Here is a 17818-nt window from a genome sequence, read left to right as displayed (position 1 = left end):
AAGAATTTATCGATGTGTAAACTCCGGACATTTTACTCACAAACTTAACATAAAAGTGCTTCGCACTTTTATTCAGTTTGTGAGTAAAATGTCCGGAGTTTACACATCGATAAATTCTTCAAAAAGAATGTTTAATCCTATAATAACAGCTTTTTGGCATAGTGCAGATGAAAGTATGTTAAAATCATGATCCCCGGGGGTAGGGTAGGGCCACAATAGGGGATCAAAGTTGTACATGCGAATATGATAGGAATTTTTAAAAATATAATTTCTTAAATCACTGGGCCAGATAATGAATCTACGTGGAATCTTCCAGCCGCAGTGCAGAATTGAGGGGGGGGGGGGGGGGGGGGGGGCTCCGTGGCCGAGTGGTTAGAGCATCGCGCTCAAAATCACACGGCCTCTCACATCTGTCGGCGCCGGTAAGGGTGAAAGTTTCCCAGTTTAGTTTCGGAAGGTCGGTGGTCTCTTCCCAGGTACATTGTATCTGGGTTCTCTCTTCCACCAATAAAAACTGGGCGCCACCAGATAACTGAAAAATTGTTTAGTGTGGCGGAAAACATCTATCAATCTATCAATCAAAAGTCGTAAAAAGATTTTTTTTTAAATTGTCAGTGTATTTTCGCTTTTATCTCCCCTTGGAGAAGAGCATTGCCCCTTATTTGAACAAACCTAAATTCCCTTTACCCAAGAATGATTTGTGCTTAATTTGGTTGAAATTGGCCAAGTGGTTCTGAAGAAGATGAAAATGTGAAAGGTTTATGACGACAGACAACGGAAGTTTTGATCAGGAAAGCTCACTTGAGCATTCGGCTAAAATGTTCTTGGAAAACTGAAACTATAAAAATCAATTTATTGTCCATGTAGTCAATAATACAAATTGCGTTTTGAGTACGCATATCGAAAGCGACTTAGAACCGCTTACATTTATTATGCTTCATTTTCCACAAAACACCAATGAAAGGTGAAGATAACGAACAGTGATCAATGAAAGGTGAAGATAACGAACAGTGATCAATCTCATAACTCCTACAAGCAATACAAAATAGATAGTTGGGCAAACACGGACCCCTGGACACACCAGAGATGGGATGAAGTGCCTAGGAGGAGTAAGCAACCCCTGTCGACCGGTCACACCGCCGTGAGCCCTATATCCTGATCAGGTAAATGGAGTTGATGATATCCCTACAGCTTCTTTTAGCCTTGTTAAAATTATAAATCTGATAACACTCAAAAGTTTTGATATCAAAATTCTATATCGAAAAATATTTATGCCCCATGAAATTGGAAAAATAAACCTCGCCTTACCGACCATTTGCAAGAGAAGGGTGAAAATAACGGAGATCAATATCAAGAATATGGAATTAAGAAGCAGGCATGGATTCAGATACTTGTGAGGAGTATGCCTCAGATCTCTACATTATTATGATCAGATTGATAGTGTTTAACGTCCCTTTCGAAAATCTTTCACTCATACGGAAACGTCATGATGAGGTAAATGGATTGATTGATTGAATAGTGTTTAACATTCCTCTCGAGAATATTTCTTTCATATGGAGACGTCACCACTGCCGGTGAAGGGCTGCAAAATTTTGGCCTATGCTCGTCGCTTGAGCAGGGAGGGGTTTTTATCGTGCAACACCTGCTGTGACACGGAACCTCGATTTTTGCGGTCTTATCCGAAGGACCGCCCCATTTAGTCACCTTCTACGAGCGACGTAACACCTGGCATGAAACACATCACACTGCAATCGACATAATGACAGGCTATATTTCCAAATGAGATCACCATATCGATCATGGTCCTTCGGATGACACCGTAAAAACCGAGGTTCTGTGGCCCACAGCAGGTTTGGCACGATAAAGATACCTCCCTGCTCAAAGGCCGTAAGCGCAAAGCATAGGCCTAAATTTTGCAGCCCTTCATCGGCAATAGTGACATCTTCATATGAGTGAAAAACTCTCGAGTGGGACGATAAACAATATAAAATCAATCAATCATAACGATCATGGAATTTAAGATATGCTTACTTTAAACGAGATTGTTCTAAACCCCTAGAACATCAACTTTTGTGTCAATAACCTGCCTCGACCACAGGTGCTATATGATCCGTGATATGACATTTTTAAAAACGGTTTCTATGCGAGATTTGTGTATTCCATTGAAATATATAAACTTTGAAGTTACATATTTTATCAAAAATACGTCCGAAATACCCAAGGAAATGAACATTTAAAAATACAAGAAGGGGGGTACCGGAAGTCCTGTCCACAAGCACCTGTGGCCTCGACTTAAGAATTGATAATACGCAGAACATGCTTTTGTGTATTGAATCTGTTAAGAGATATAACCACAATATGCAGGTGATAATAAGACATCCCTATCCCTTTTTATTGTCCAGATGCATTTGAATGAAATTTAACAACAGGTAGTGTGTTGCAAAAGTCTTTTGAAACATTCCCCTGTGTGTCAGTTTAAATCTATATAAGTATTTAAACAAACCATTTGGACTCACATTAAAAAGTCGAACAGTCCGAGTCTCATTAGCAGTTGATAAAGCTACGTGTAATAGAAGACTGGGAATTCAACATGACGAAATATACTTACCATTACTTCAATGTAAAAGGACGTGGGGAAGTAGCTGCAATAATGTAGCCCTCTCTGATTTTTTTTATTTTTTATTTTTTTTTAGGGAGAGGGCTACAACTCCTTAGGATCTCCGTAATGGTGCAAATGCGGGCGTGATTCACCCCCGCAACATTTGCGCTCATTCTAAACATTTCCTGACTTTCTTTACGTAAATAAAATGATATTCTATGTTTCTTAGTCAATATATAAATTTACTACCTGCAACTTAAGATTTGTGAGGCTCTATTCTACCGTTTTCAACAATTTCGATAAATTCCAATTTCTCGATTTATATTTGTGCGCCATGTTTGATGCACTGAAGTTTCAACTTCCGATTGCCAAGTCATTTGCATATGCCATATAAGGTAGTATTTACATCAATGGAGAAGTATGGAGGCGAAAGCTATTTCGTCGGTATTGAAAAGGTTTGAATTTAATATCAAGTTAAAAACCGAACAGCAGAGTGTAAATTCTTTCTGCAACAATATGATTTTCCTTTAATTGTCGAAGTGGCTCGAGTAACTACATTTTCGCGCTGATTGTCAATGTTTAGGTTTTTCATTAGATCCACCTACGAGATCTCGCGATAACAAGCATGGCGGAGCAGACGAAGAATTTTGCATGCTGTACATTATATTTAATGAAAAACACCTTTATTAGACATGCCCGAGCTCAAAGTTGGTACTCCTTTTGGTGTAAACAACATTTGGGACTAATGCACAGAGTTTATTATCGGTTATTCATAAAATTATTTTGCACCATTACGGAGATCCTATGGAATTGTAGCCCTATCCCGAAAACGTCAGAATAAAAAAAAAATTGAATAGGGCTACATTATTGCAGCTAGTGGGGAAGTTGTTCGCTTAATATTTGTAGCTGCTGGTGTAGATTTCGATGATCGCAGGATTGAATTTCAGGATTGGCCAAAGGTCAAACCAAGTAAGAAAATGATTCTTTAATTCTTTATTTCATTTCGATTTAATCATTTATTTTATTGTATAATTTATAAATACATACATACATGTATATAGATACAAATGTAGATAAATAGACACACAGTTAGATAAATAGATAGGCACACAAAAAAACCCTGTGCCCGAAAAGACCTTTCTGAGGTGTTTAAATTTTTGTTATTGTTTCATTGTTTAATTGTTTAACGCCCCTCTCTGGTTATTGTTTTCAGCCACACCCACTGGTCAGTTGCCAGTATTAGAGATTGATGGTAAAAAGCATTTCCAAAGTATGGCAATCGCCCGATACATAGCAAGAGAATATGGTAAGTTAAGAATATTATTAGTATTGAATGAAGACCATCTTGTATGTATTTATGTATTTTAGAATTACAAGTTCCTCTCGTTCCTTTGTGATCTAAGCTATCATACAAAGCAAGCTAACCACATTGCTAATGGACGAGGTTATGTTTGTAAATTACCAAAAGTAACTATAGAATGCGTTAGCCCAGAGGTCAGGGCGTTTGTTTCTCCATTGAGAGGACCGGGATTGATTCTAAGTCCCGGTGCGGCATCCATCCTCTGACGTCTAACGTAGGTTGTGAATATTCCTTTACCAAGCGCCCGGCATTTGAAGTGAAGGCCATCCGTCTTTGGGATATGACCTTACAAAGGAAGGTACTGCGTTAGTACAACATTTGTGACGCTTCAATAAACTTGCTGACGCTTCTACACGAGTGAAGGATTCTCTGATGTGACGTAAAACAATATGCAAATAATAGAACCCCAATTTCCTCAAATCAACTTCTCATCACGCAATGGAAACTTTTCGTCGAATTGAATTATAACGTATAGTTTTGAAATATTTCCTTCGAAGGAAACAAAACTAGTATCAACCAATATTCAAGTTGATAAGTGAATATTTACATTCCTAATCAATACTGTCCCTTTAAAGAACATTCGATTCTATTGTAATATCAAATCAACTTGCATGTACACGAATGGACACTAGGTATTAATCTCTCACAGTAAAAGCCAATAAAAGCAGTACTATCATACGGCTGTAATGTAACACAAGCATAGCAACGCGTGTCACCAATCTTCTTCAGCATATACAGTCATGTCGTTAAGTATGCGGATCTATGCATGGTTAGTAGATCACATGACAAATGTTTTATACCCTCATTCAAATTATGAGTAATCAAATTCTTCATAAATAGTAAACATAATTATATTTATTAACTAAATTCGCACACGTGATTATGTATTTACATAGCACCATGAGACAAGAAAGTGGTATGTAGAACGGAAGTAACTCATTAGTTATATTGAATTTACGACATAGAGAGTTGTATAATAAAAGTACGACTCTGGTTAACTATGCTATTAAACACATGATTCAATGATATATTGTGAACTACTTTCAATGAACCTTATAAATCATATAAATAATATTCCTATTTCTTGATCGGGTGAACGGAGTAATCTGTAGTCAAAATGAGTATGCAAAGAACGGCTTAGCAATTGATATGAAACACGTCAGACAGCATTCTATCCAACGACGTCAACAGACATGAATACTGAAATACGAACATCGATGTCTTTAACGAAGAGTGATCAATCTCATAACTCCTATAAAGGTGAAGATAACGAAGAGTGATCAATGTCATAACTCCTATAAAGGTGAAGATAACGAAGAGTGATCAATCTCATAACTCCTATAACGGTGAAGATAACGAAGAGTGATCAATCTCATAACTTCTATAAAGGTGAAGATAACGAAGAGTGATCAATCTCATAACTCCTCTAAAGGTGAAGATAACGAACAGTGGTCAAGCTCATAACTTCTATAAAGGTGAAGATAACGAAGAGTGATCAATCTCATAACTCCTATAAAGGTGAAGATAATGAAGAGTGATCAATCTCATAACTCCTCTAAAGGTGAAGATAACGAAGAGTGATCAATCTCATAACTTCTATAAAGGTGAAGATAACGAAGAGTGATCAATCTCATAACTCCTATAAAGGTGAAGATAACGAAGAGTGATCAATCTCATAACTCCTATAAAGGTGAAGATAACGAACAGTGATCAATTTCATAACTCCTATAAAAAAAATACAAAATAGGGGAAATACGGAAGCCTGTATATACCAAAGGTGGGATTTGTCGCTAGATTTCGTTGAGTTACGCCTGGCTAACATGAACATAAATTACATTTATGTATAACTGATATGAAAGTACGCAACTTTTTTGTTGCAGCGGACTATGTGGAAATAAGTGTTGCATGCAAAAATATACTTGTACATCAAGTAAAATTCTTTGTGTTTTGTCTCATTTCCGATGGCTAAATCCCTAACTAAATTAATCAAATTTGCCGCCTGCAAAGAAAAAACAACATATATTATTTTTATTCAAATTCTAAAATACTTACAAACATTTTCATTACTGAGTCACAATTAAAATGATCACAAAGAAAATAAATAAATAGAAAAATATGAGCCCAATTAAAATCACATAAATAAAATAGCTTACAGTCTGATTGCTGCATTGGAAAATATAAAATGAAATCCAATCAGCGTTAGTTCATCCATGTAATAGTACGCTTCAGTGTTTGTGTATAGTACTACGCTTTCCTACATTATTACCTAAAATATTTTCATGTGTGCCTTTCGTGGAAAGCAAACCCACTTGTTATTATGAAACATGATGGAAAGTGTTTAAATACACATTCAACACATAAGTTAAGTTACCCTTTCAAAGAACGAAATCTAGTAAAGATGTGCTGCTATTTCGCCATTTTGGTTTATCGATTATTCCGGAAATTCACGCTCCATGTGTTTGTTTAACTTTTTCTGATTTGAATTACAATTTCATACAATTATTCATGGTGTGTGATCATGTGATGTAAAGCAACACAAATCATTGAACGCTCAACACTTCAATATAGTCCTATACTGGGGAATCGTTTTAGTTCGTGGGGGCCAATGTTCGTGGGGAAGCAAAATTTTTCTGGTTCGTGGGGACGTAATTTCGTGGATAAGCGATACGATGTCACTAGGAGAGATAACACTGCTTGGTATTTAAAAAAGTTTTCGAGGACACGTAAATTCGTGGGTAAGAGTGACCCACGGAATCCACGAGCATCAATCCCCCACGAATAATGATGATTCCACAGTTTGTGTTTACATTTCGTTTGGTTGGCTTCCTTATGTTTTTTTTAACGTTTTGTGGTTCGAAATTCTTTTTGATACATTCAGCTATATTCAGACTAAAAACAACTGTCTGTAGCACTTTAAAAGAGCTGATATACACTGCGATAATTTGGGTTATGTCCAACTATACAGGTTTGGCTGGAAAAACAAACATGGATCAGCTTCTGATTGAGCAGGTGGTAGATATTGTTCACTGATTAAGTCGATGTTTGAAAAAGATGAGGCAAGAAAGGTAGGTATAAAAGATAAAGGGTCATTTATTGTTACATGAATAATACATAATTATATATTCTGATATTCATTTGCATATATGAAAGATGCTAGATGTATCCGAATACTTATCAACAAAAATTCCCCCAACGTGATTGGTTGTTGTGTATGAAGCTGATGTTGCAATCCAGTCTCCATAGTATTCCTTAAGCAATCACATGTTATTTCAGGCTGAACAGACTAAAAAACTAAAGGAAGAAAGCATCCCGCGTGTGATGGATATTTTGTCGAAAACTCTGAAGGGTAGTGGCGGGCAGTATTTTGTAGGAAAAAAGGTAATTCAGATGACAATTGTAGCTACCATCAATTTCCTTCATGTAATTTATTGACCACGAGTAAGACGATCTACCATTATCTTTATATACTTGTTAACATACTCTAGGAAAAATGACATTTTTCTTTTAGCTCAGCTTAGCAGACATTTATTTCATGGATATAGTATCTCGATTTTTGGAGAAGGATGACAAAGTGTTAGATAAGTTCCCTGAATTAAAAGCTAACCTTGACAAAACAATGTCTGAACCCAAGATCAAAAAGTACCTCACCAAACGACCCAAAACAGAGGTCTAGGAATCCGCAAGGCAGAGTCATTTGGTTGCAATTTGTAAATAAATATTCAATGCCTTTCAAGTGTATTTTATTCAGGCCATTTAAAGCTTTTCCTACATTGCTCAGGTCAAACCGTACTGATTGTTTTCTCTTCGAAAATCGTCAAATATTTCTACCCAGAGTAGCCGTTCGTACCTCACCTACAAAAACCAGAAGTACGCTCACAGATCACGGAAATGGCCTCGTACTTATAGTTGTCTCCACTAAGTATGGTACGAACGAGAAATCCGGGTAGAATTTTACTTTAAAAAGTATACTGGAATGAAAGTATTGGTAGGAGGTAAGTTATAACACTAAATTAGTATGCGCACGTTTTAAGAATAACCTATTAATGACCTTAAACCTTAAAGTATCTGCAATATTCTGACACACTTTTAACGTACCCGGTAGTCATTCGTCATGAGCTGATGAAAGGTGAAGATAACGAACAGTGATCTATCTCCCAACTCTCATTTAAGCAATACAAAATAGACAGCTGGGCAAATACGGACCCCTTGGCACACCAGAGATGAAACCCAGTGTCCAGGAGGAGCACGTATCACCTGTCGACCGGTCACACCTGCCCTGAGCCTTATATCTTGATTAAGTTAAACAGAGTTATTCGTAGTCAAAATCAGTGTGCCACAAAAGATCTAACAATCGATATGAAACACGTCAGACAGCACTTGACCCAATGATAGGTTGTATTGAACTAAATTTGGTAAACTAGATCGAAATCACCACGCCTGCCACAAAGCCGAGCCGCCAGTCTGCCGCCAACATCTATTTTCAACAAAATATCTAAGTATGAAGCAGACGTGAACGACTCTGTGGTGTCTTTTATTTCGAGCTCACAGGGAAACATGTATATTGAATGGACATATGAATGAAAGTTATCATTGTTAATAGATAAAACGTCGTCAATGTGTCTAAATATCAAATTGAAGGCCACAGCAAGACATCTTTTCTTCCCACGTAGATGTTTTTGAATAAAGTCTGCTTCATATGAATATAAAAATAGGCCAGCCAACAAAGGAGCACAACCTGCACCCATGTGAAACCCAACAGACTGCCGGAAGAGCAACTATTTGGAAAAATCATAAACATACAAACTGGCCCTGTTTGTTAATTCCTTCTTCTCTCCTCCTCTTTCTTCTTCTGTGGTTCATCTATGCCCACAAAAGGTTCTCTGGACCCTATAAGCAGGACATTTTATTCTTCTACGTCGTCTTTTACTTGTTCTGTTATATAATTTTTAAAAAGATTTATTATGATCACAGTATTTCTTATTGTTGTTTTGGTTGGTAGTGGTTTTGTTACTGTTGAAAGAGTTTTATTTGTTGTCATTGGTAGTAGTGGTGGTGTCATTTTTATATGATTTTTTCCGTTCAGTTCTCCAGAGAGAGAGAGAGAGAGAGAGAGAGAGAGAGAGAGAGAGAAAGAGAGAGAGAGATGTATCCGACAATAAATCATATAGCCGTTTTGGTGTACGGTCATTCTGCTGATCATGAGGTTGTTAGGTCTTGTGCACTGCAGATTTGTTAGTGACCTCAGATTATATTAGATTACACCTGGTAGCCACCGTTTGGACACTCTCCCGCCGTTTGGACACTCGTGAAAACCTCGAGAAACACCCACCCTTCCTCTTTAATTTTCAATATTTTTTATTTGATTCGTTGCTCTTTCTCTCTCAGTAAATGAAAAAACAATCAAGCAAATAAATAAAGGACACCTATGTGCTTAGTCCCGTATAACCTACATACAAATTTCAGCTAAATCGGTTCACAAACACCAGAAAGACAGTAGGAAATAGTTCGCTATGATTACAGCTCGCGGCGCATTGAGCTCGCGATCAAGATATATTTTATGTTACGGGAAGCAGATGCCAGGAACACATGTAACCCACATATCGGTTCACAAACACCAGATATATTGCAGTGTTGCTGGAAATTGTGCACAACTCGCGGCGCTTTAAGCTCTCATTCCATAATTCTCATTTTTGGGGAGGCATGTCAGAGGGTTACTTGTAATCTACATGTACATACAATATTTCAGCCCGGTCGACAAACACCAGAGACATGAGTGCGAACAGACAGACAAACAGACCAAGTGAAACCTATGTACCCCCATATAAGAGGGGATACAATAAAATAACGTCTTTGTAATATATCCTAAAAACTCAATAAAATATTGGCGGGCGACGATTTAGGACGGGCGACGATTTGGGGTTTACTATAGTACATCCCAAATCGTCGCCCCTAATGATAGTGCAATCTTGTCCCAAATCGTCGCCGGGACGACGATTTGGGACGGGGCAACGATTTGGGGTGTAACAAGATACATGTAAAAGTGAATCAAACGTGACATCATTTATACATGTACTTGGTCTTTTATATGAACATTTCAAAATTTTGACAATAACACAGGTTTGGACAATGTAACCCTTTGACTGACAGTACTATAGGATCCATATACTACTACATTGTCACAAAGTCATTGAATTTAGCACATTTTAGACCGTCCCTACTTCGTTCATCATATTATATATTGCAGAGTTTCATTCAGATGTTGTCTGCCACCCCCTACCCCCACCCCCGGCTTTTTATGGTAATTAGTAGAAGGTAGTGGAAATAATAGTATGAACCAGTGAATAGAATTCATGCACTGAAGGATCACACCCACCCAACTCTTACACCCATGATTTAGAATTGTGTGTTTTGGGTTGAATTTGTTTTTTTTTTAATTTTTTTTGAGAGAGTTGTCGTATTCTCACCAAATGTTTGATACCATGAAAAATATCCTAGATCCGCACATTTTCATGCACATGTACTATCCGAATGACTCATGGCTTCATATTCAGTTTCCAAGTCATCAATGATGGTAAACGTGTATGAATGCATGTTAAGTCAAATAGGGTGAATAGTTCTGTGACATTAAAATACAAAATACTATAATCTTTTAGATCATTCGAGAATGTTTCACTCATATTGAGACATCACCAGCGCTAGGTGAAGTATTACAAATTTAGGCTGATGCTCGGTGATCAGGGAAGGTACTTAATCATCTCAACGCCTACCCCGGTTTTAAAATTCTTATCCAAAACACCCGTGACTCTCACTTTTAATTGCCATGCGTTTGGCAATACTGGCAAAAGGACTACTTCAAAGTTCAAAATCATTATGAACTGAATTCTCACAATCCTTTAATGATCTAAATGTATATATAAAAGGAATTAAAAAAAAATATCAGTCAGTTCTATGCATCTTAAAAATTAATGTAATATATCTTCACATATTATGTTTAAACATTAAGGACAGAAATTTGAATCAATTTTTCATGCACTCTTCTATAACTAAGGAATGACAATATCTTTTTCCCATTTCATTCGATATAACATACATGTAAGATGGGGGCAGTTGACGCATTATAAATCGCGAAGAACGTTATCATCGAGTTATTCACCAATAACCTCAATGGTACATATATTCTTTTTTTTAAAAACTTCTATTAACTATCCTCATACCATAGGATGATTCGGTTCGAGTTAGACTTCTGAAAAAGTAATTGGATTACTATTCAAATGAAGAATCTGAAATGAATTTTGATCTTCATTGTATGAAAGGTGAAGATAACGAACAGTGATCAATCCCTTAAATAGAAAGTTGGGCAAACACGGATCCCTGGACACACCAGAGGTGGGATCAGACAAACACGGATCCCTGGACACACCAGAGGTGGGATCAGACAAACACGGATCCCTGGACACACCAGAGGTGGGATCAGACAAACACGGATCCCTGGACACACCAGAGGTGGGATCAGACAAACATGGATCCCTGGACACACCAGAGGTGGGATCAGGGGCGCGTTTTACAAAAGAACTTACTACTTACGACCAACTTTACATGCTGGAATTTTCCAGTTTATTGTGAGATCATTCACTCCAAATGAAAATATCTATCTTAAGATGTTGTAAATTAGCCCTTAGAAAAGTTTTACTTCATTCATTCAAAGTAATAACTGTGTAATACAATTGAAGACTTGCAACTTTGTAGTAAGTTGTTTTGTAAAACGGGCCCCAGGTGATTAGGAGCAGTAAGCATCCCCTGTCGACCGGTCACATCGGTATGTGTTGCTATTCTTAACGATGATCATGGATTTTACAGAGGACAGAACAAAAGAAACAATCACTGTCCCCTGCAACAAACTTCGTGAAAAGTCCACATACTGAAAAGACATTCATCCTACTGAGTCCATTCAAGTCTAAAATAGCAAACTATTTGTAAATACACTTCGTTATTTATGTTTTTGTCAATACGCAAGATCGCGACTACTTTTTCTGTCTTGGTTTTAAATTTTACTTTCCCCTTTCAAAGTCTCGCGAGACTCAGAGTTTGCGAGAATTTGGGCATGTTGGTAAATAATACCAGTTCTGCAACTTTTGCCGTGATCGATTCACCCGATTTTAACAATGGCGTACTGTCATTGCACTGCAGTAGACTGTAGTTAATGATTCAAGAAAGAAATATAATACGCAGAAATATCCACAACTGATATATTTTAATGGAAATGTGGTGGATTTTTTCCCACTGCTGTCAGCAAGGAAATTCCCAAAGCTGAGAAGAGCTTGCGTCAAAATATATAGCTTCGCGAGCTAAATTCAGAAGTTCATTTTTCCTGTATCCAGACGCGTTTACACACATTTCATCTAAAAATGCTTTTAATAGTGGAAAGCACGTGGAGGTTAAATCGTCTTCCGATGCCATGTTTTGAATAAACAAAAAATGCCCAAGATCGACACGCTTTTCCGGACTTCTTTACAAGAGAGTTCCACTAACTTGGTATTTACGATTTTGCGTATTGATTATCTAACAATTTCTGCAATCTACAAAAATGTCGCATATTTGTTAGAAAAATATGCATTGATATTACATAAAATAGTAAAATAATATAATTCATTGTTTAAATAGAAATAGTTAAATGGATATCCATACTTTATCATCTTTCAGAGAGAAAAATATTCAAATATTTAAATCAGCTAGTACCATAAAGTGAATGCCTTATTTTGGATGCGCGTTTTCCGCCTATAGATAGGTGTTGTAGATACTGCAATTTGTAACGGTTGACCTCATATGCCAATGGTGATTGTATTCCTCGATCCTCCAAAAACATATTAATCATAATTGGTAAAGCATATAAAACATACATGCACTTGAATCTCGATCTTATTTTCTGCTATACCAGTCACACCACGCCTACACATCTATAACCACCTGTTTACATTGTCATGCAATCTCCTCATTTAATAATAAATGGTTTCACACGAAAGCCCTAAAATTTACTATAAATGAAGCATCAAATACTTTACATTAGTTTCTCTTCCTAAACCTCGTCAATTCATTTTTATTCCCCCCTTTGGAAAAGAGGGGGCATATTGTTTTGCAACTGTCGGTCGGTCGGTCTGTCGGTCGGTCGGTCTGTAGACCATGTGTTGTCCGCTCAATATCTTTCGAGCCCTTTGCTTGATAACAACCAAACTTGGTACAGGGGTTGCCCCTGGAGAATAGATGATCCTTATTGATTTTCAGGTCACATGGTCAAAGGTCAAGGTCAAACTGCTGGTCTTTACCCCATGTGGTAGACCATGTGTTGTCCACTCAATAACTTTTGACCCCTATGCATGATAACTACCAAACTTGGTACAAGGATTGCCCTTGAAGAGTAGATGATCCCTATTGACCTTCATGTCACATGGTCAAAGTTCAAACCTCTGGTCTTAAGCCCATGTGTTGTCCGCTCAATATCTTTTGACCCCTTTGCTTGATAATAGCCAAAATTGATACAGAGGCTTTCTTTAGAGAGTAGATGATACCTATGGATTTTCAGGTCACGTGATCAAAGGTGAAGGTCAAACTGCTGGTCTTAACCCCATGTGGTAGACCATAAGTTGTCCGCTCAATATCTTGAGAACCATTCACTTGATTGTAATATTTCATATGTGGGTTGGTTATAAAAAGAAGAGGACCCCTATTGTTTTTCAGGTCAAAAAGTTAAAGGTCAAGGGTCAATCTACTCTGGACATAGGAATATACTGTCCGCTTAATATCTTGAGAACCCTTTGCTTGACAGACATCAGACTTGGTACACTGGTACATCATCAGGGAAAGATGACTACTAACAAATTTGAGGTCACATGGTCAAAGATCAAGGGTCAAACTGGACATAGGAATATATTGACCACTGAATGTCTCAAGAATCCTTTGCTTGACAGACATCAAACTTGGTACACTGGTATATCTTTAAAAGAAGATGATCCATATTGATTTTGAGGTCACATGGTCAAAGGTCAAGGGTCAAACTGGACATAGGAATATACTGTCCGGTCAATATCTTGAGAACCCTTTGCTTTACAGACATTGACCTTGGTACACTGGTACATCTTCAGGAAAAGATGACCCCTAATGATTTTGAGGTCACATGGTCAAAGGTCAAGGGTCAAACTGGACATAGGAATATACTGTCCGGTCAATATCTTGAGAACTCTTTGCTTGACAGACTGCAAACTTGGTACACTGGTACATCTTCAGAAAAAGATGACCCCTATTGAATTTGAGGTCACATGGTCAAAGGTTAAGGGTCAAACTGGACATAGGAATATACTGTCCCTTCAATATCTTCAGAACCCTTTGCTTGACAGACATCAAACTTGGTACACTGGTACATCTTCAGGAGTTGATGACCTCTATTGATTTTTAGGTCACATGGTTAATCCACTCTTGACGTAGGAAGATATTGTCTGCTCAATATTTTGAATTGATGATACTACTCTCAATTAAATGATGTGTGTGTGTATAACCCTTTTCAATTTTGCACAATGGGGGCATATGTGTTTTACAAACATCTCTTGTTTAAAAATGAGCTGTTCTTTAATTTGTCTGTATGTTGTAACCATTCTTCTTCCAATAGACGCTACATTTCTAACACAGACACATGATGAATTTGCGGACTACAAGAAAAACCTGTATGGTCTTCATCTACAGTTTCATCAATCAGCCAAAGCAAATGGTTATTTGTTGACGGTAATTTACGGATTTTTAAAAAATAATTTTTCATATAATTTGTCATGATAGAAGATGAGATAAGAAATTGTTTTAAAACGATTCTACTGTTTCTGTTAGCAATACAAGATCATTGTCATCAAGTTAGCTTTTCTTGTCATATTATGATTTTATAGGAGACGCATTTTCGAACAAAAGTGAGAACCACTTGTACAAATTCAGGATGTTCGTCATCTGCAAAAGAAAAGGATAATGTCTTTATTAAAAATAGAACTCATTATAACACAAAGAATTATCGTATGTAAACGGATACTTTCTACGGTAGGAATTTTCTACGATTTGATCTCAAAAGGTAACAAATTATATACTAGGTTTCTAATTTTTGCGGACACACACACGCTCTCTCTCTCTCTCTCTCTCTCTCTCTCTCTCTCTCTCTCTCTCCTATTCCGGATAGACAACCGCAGAATATACCCGTCACACGGTATGTTATTTGACCAATAAAATGCTTTCTTTGTTGTTTCATCGGGTGATGAAGGTGGCTAGCATCGCAGGAAAAAAAAAGCATAACCCGACGAAACAATAAGAAAATATAGATCTTATTGTTTATATATGTATATTTATATTTCTTATGCATTGTTCTAAAATATCATAGGGTTGACCCATTCCTTACTGTTCCAGTCAATGTACCCTTGATGACGCTCCTTATTTGGTGATGATTACACAGACGTGTGTTACTAAAGAAACCGGATCGAACAAGTTTGCAACAAACATGCATTCATTGTCACAAATGAAAGCAATGTCAATTTCAATAGAAATGTAGGAGAAAAGTTCAGGGAATATAAATACATGTATATTTACATCTAAACACACAATACACGCTAGCAATTGTAAAGCATGTACATGTATTTTAATCGCCAAATTTGAAAAATTTTCCATGATGTAGAGACGTCACCAGTTTTAGGTGAATTAAGACGTCACCAGTTTTAGGTGAATTAAGACGTCACCAGTTTTAGGTGAATTAAGACGTCACCAGTTTTAGGTGAATTAAGACGTCACCGGCTTTAGGTGAAGTGAGACGTCACCAGTTTTAGGTGAATATTGCTACAATTTGTACGTATCTATGGCGTTCAGGGCTGGAACGGTGCGATATTCCCTTTGGTATTACGTCTACCGGGTCACTACACCTCCGTTTTCAAAGTCATATCCAAAAGTCCTTTGATTGATATAATGATGTTTGCACGGCGAAGGAACGGTTATTCCCATGCAACGCAGGGATCGAGGATTCCGCGACTAGAAAAAATGTTAAAAATTAAATAAATAAAATAAGATTATAAGGATAGATAGAAGCTTTTTGATTTGTAAATATGATAGAGTTATGTACCAGGTCGAAATATAAAATTAAATATTTAAAATGAAAAGGACTTTAATACATCTAAGATGTTTTAAAAAACCATTCATTGCGATTTACGACTATAAGATTTCAGAAAAGAATTATACCATTATGTATTTTCATACACAAAATGAAATGCTGGTGTATGAAAAGTGAATGTCATAATTTATCACAAAATTTCATAGAATGCCCTAAGGATTGGAAAAGTTTTGGAGAAAACTGCTATATGCTTCTGTCTAAAAACCGGAATCGGGATTCAGCACAGGTAATACACTATATATAATAAATATATATATAGCATCAATATTGATACATGTTAGAAAAGTTTATCTTTGACAATAATATATATCATAAACAATGCTATATCATTAAATAAAGTGATATTTACATAGGTATCAAAAGTAACGTTCAGTTCTGATTTAACTTTATTTTTGAATCAAGTCTTTACAACTTTTCTTAGAGTCAGCACTTATAGACTATTACGGATATTGTTAAGGAACACGTGTTATAATATTCATTCATTTTATTTATTTAATAACTATTTTTTGTCATGTCCAAAGAAAGTGCCATTGTATCCAAGAATCCTTATACATAGTCGACATACATGAACTAGGGTGTGTGTGTGTGATGTTTTCCTTGGTGGTCATTGATTATGTCACGTGGGAGAAAGCGGATGAAATATCACACTCTCTGAAATGAAAACCGTAGTTTTGATTATTGGTAAGTAATCTTTGGAATAATGTCTACGTATAATAACTTATTTTCGCTTTATATTCCATCAAAAGAGGGCATGCGAATCACTGAATGCAGATTTGGCCGACATAACATCGAAAAATGAAAACATCTGGGCGCATAAGACATTTGGCGGTATTTGTATATATATTTCCATTCAAATATGATCGATTATCTCTCCAATTTCATGCAGTACTTCATGCTCAAGAAAAACATGCATTTAAATCAAAGTGTCACTTCTCAGCATTAATGGGTTTAATATTCTGACTGATATCAATACCATATTTGCATTAAAAATACGTATGCATGTGTTACATGTTCATTGTATAGACTTAAACGTGAGCAATTGGCTGTAGCAATTAGATAAAGTGAAAGAGACAATAGTTTACCTTAACAGGTATGTACATTTAGAATACACATGCCGGTTTTGAAGGACATGCTTGGATCGGAGCTACAGACAAAAACAAGGAAGGAGAGTGGCGGTGGTCTCCCTCTGGGACACTAATGGCGTACAGCGCTTGGCGTCAAGGACAACCCGACAACTATAGTGGGAATGATAATTGTGCTGTTGCTTACATGTTTAGAGGATAATTTATTTGGGGTGATGTACCATGCGGTAGCAACTTCGAGGCCTGTTTGTGCAAGAAAAACAAATCATAAACAAGGTAATTTCCTTTTTTCAATTGAAAGTTTGTTAGAAATACCTATTTTGACAACATTTTAGCACTGGAATTGGCTCATTATTGAACATTAATTCTAGAATATGAACAACATCATCAGCATATTAATTAAGCAACGTCAACATACCAAATCTAGAATACTACATTATTAAACAGCAACAGCAAAAACATATCCGAACATTAACAATAACAACGACAACAACAAAAATGGCAACAGTAACAGCACAATCTCTGTGTATGTGTGTTAAAGAAGGACAAAAAGATGTAAGAGTAGTAAACAAGAGCAACAACAAAAATCGGAGTAT

The 17818-nt window shown here is 36.7% G+C and overlaps 1 protein-coding gene across 1 annotated transcript; it reads left to right on the top strand.

The window, feature by feature from the left end:
- Nucleotides 1-1993: 1993 nt before the first annotated feature.
- Nucleotides 1994-7632, top strand: LOC125668704 (hematopoietic prostaglandin D synthase-like). Its single transcript, XM_048903056.2, is given in 8 exon segments — nt 1994-2638; nt 3092; nt 3485-3568; nt 3813-3905; nt 6925-6981; nt 6984-7024; nt 7233-7337; nt 7468-7632. Coding segments are annotated over 8 exon segments (594 nt in total). The 5' UTR covers nt 1994-2590.
- Nucleotides 7633-17818: the final 10186 nt, after the last annotated feature.

This window comes from Ostrea edulis, chromosome 4 (genome assembly GCF_947568905.1).
Source record: "Ostrea edulis chromosome 4, xbOstEdul1.1, whole genome shotgun sequence".
NCBI lineage: Eukaryota > Metazoa > Mollusca > Bivalvia > Ostreida > Ostreidae > Ostrea > Ostrea edulis.
This window is presented reverse-complemented; position numbering and strand designations above follow the sequence as displayed.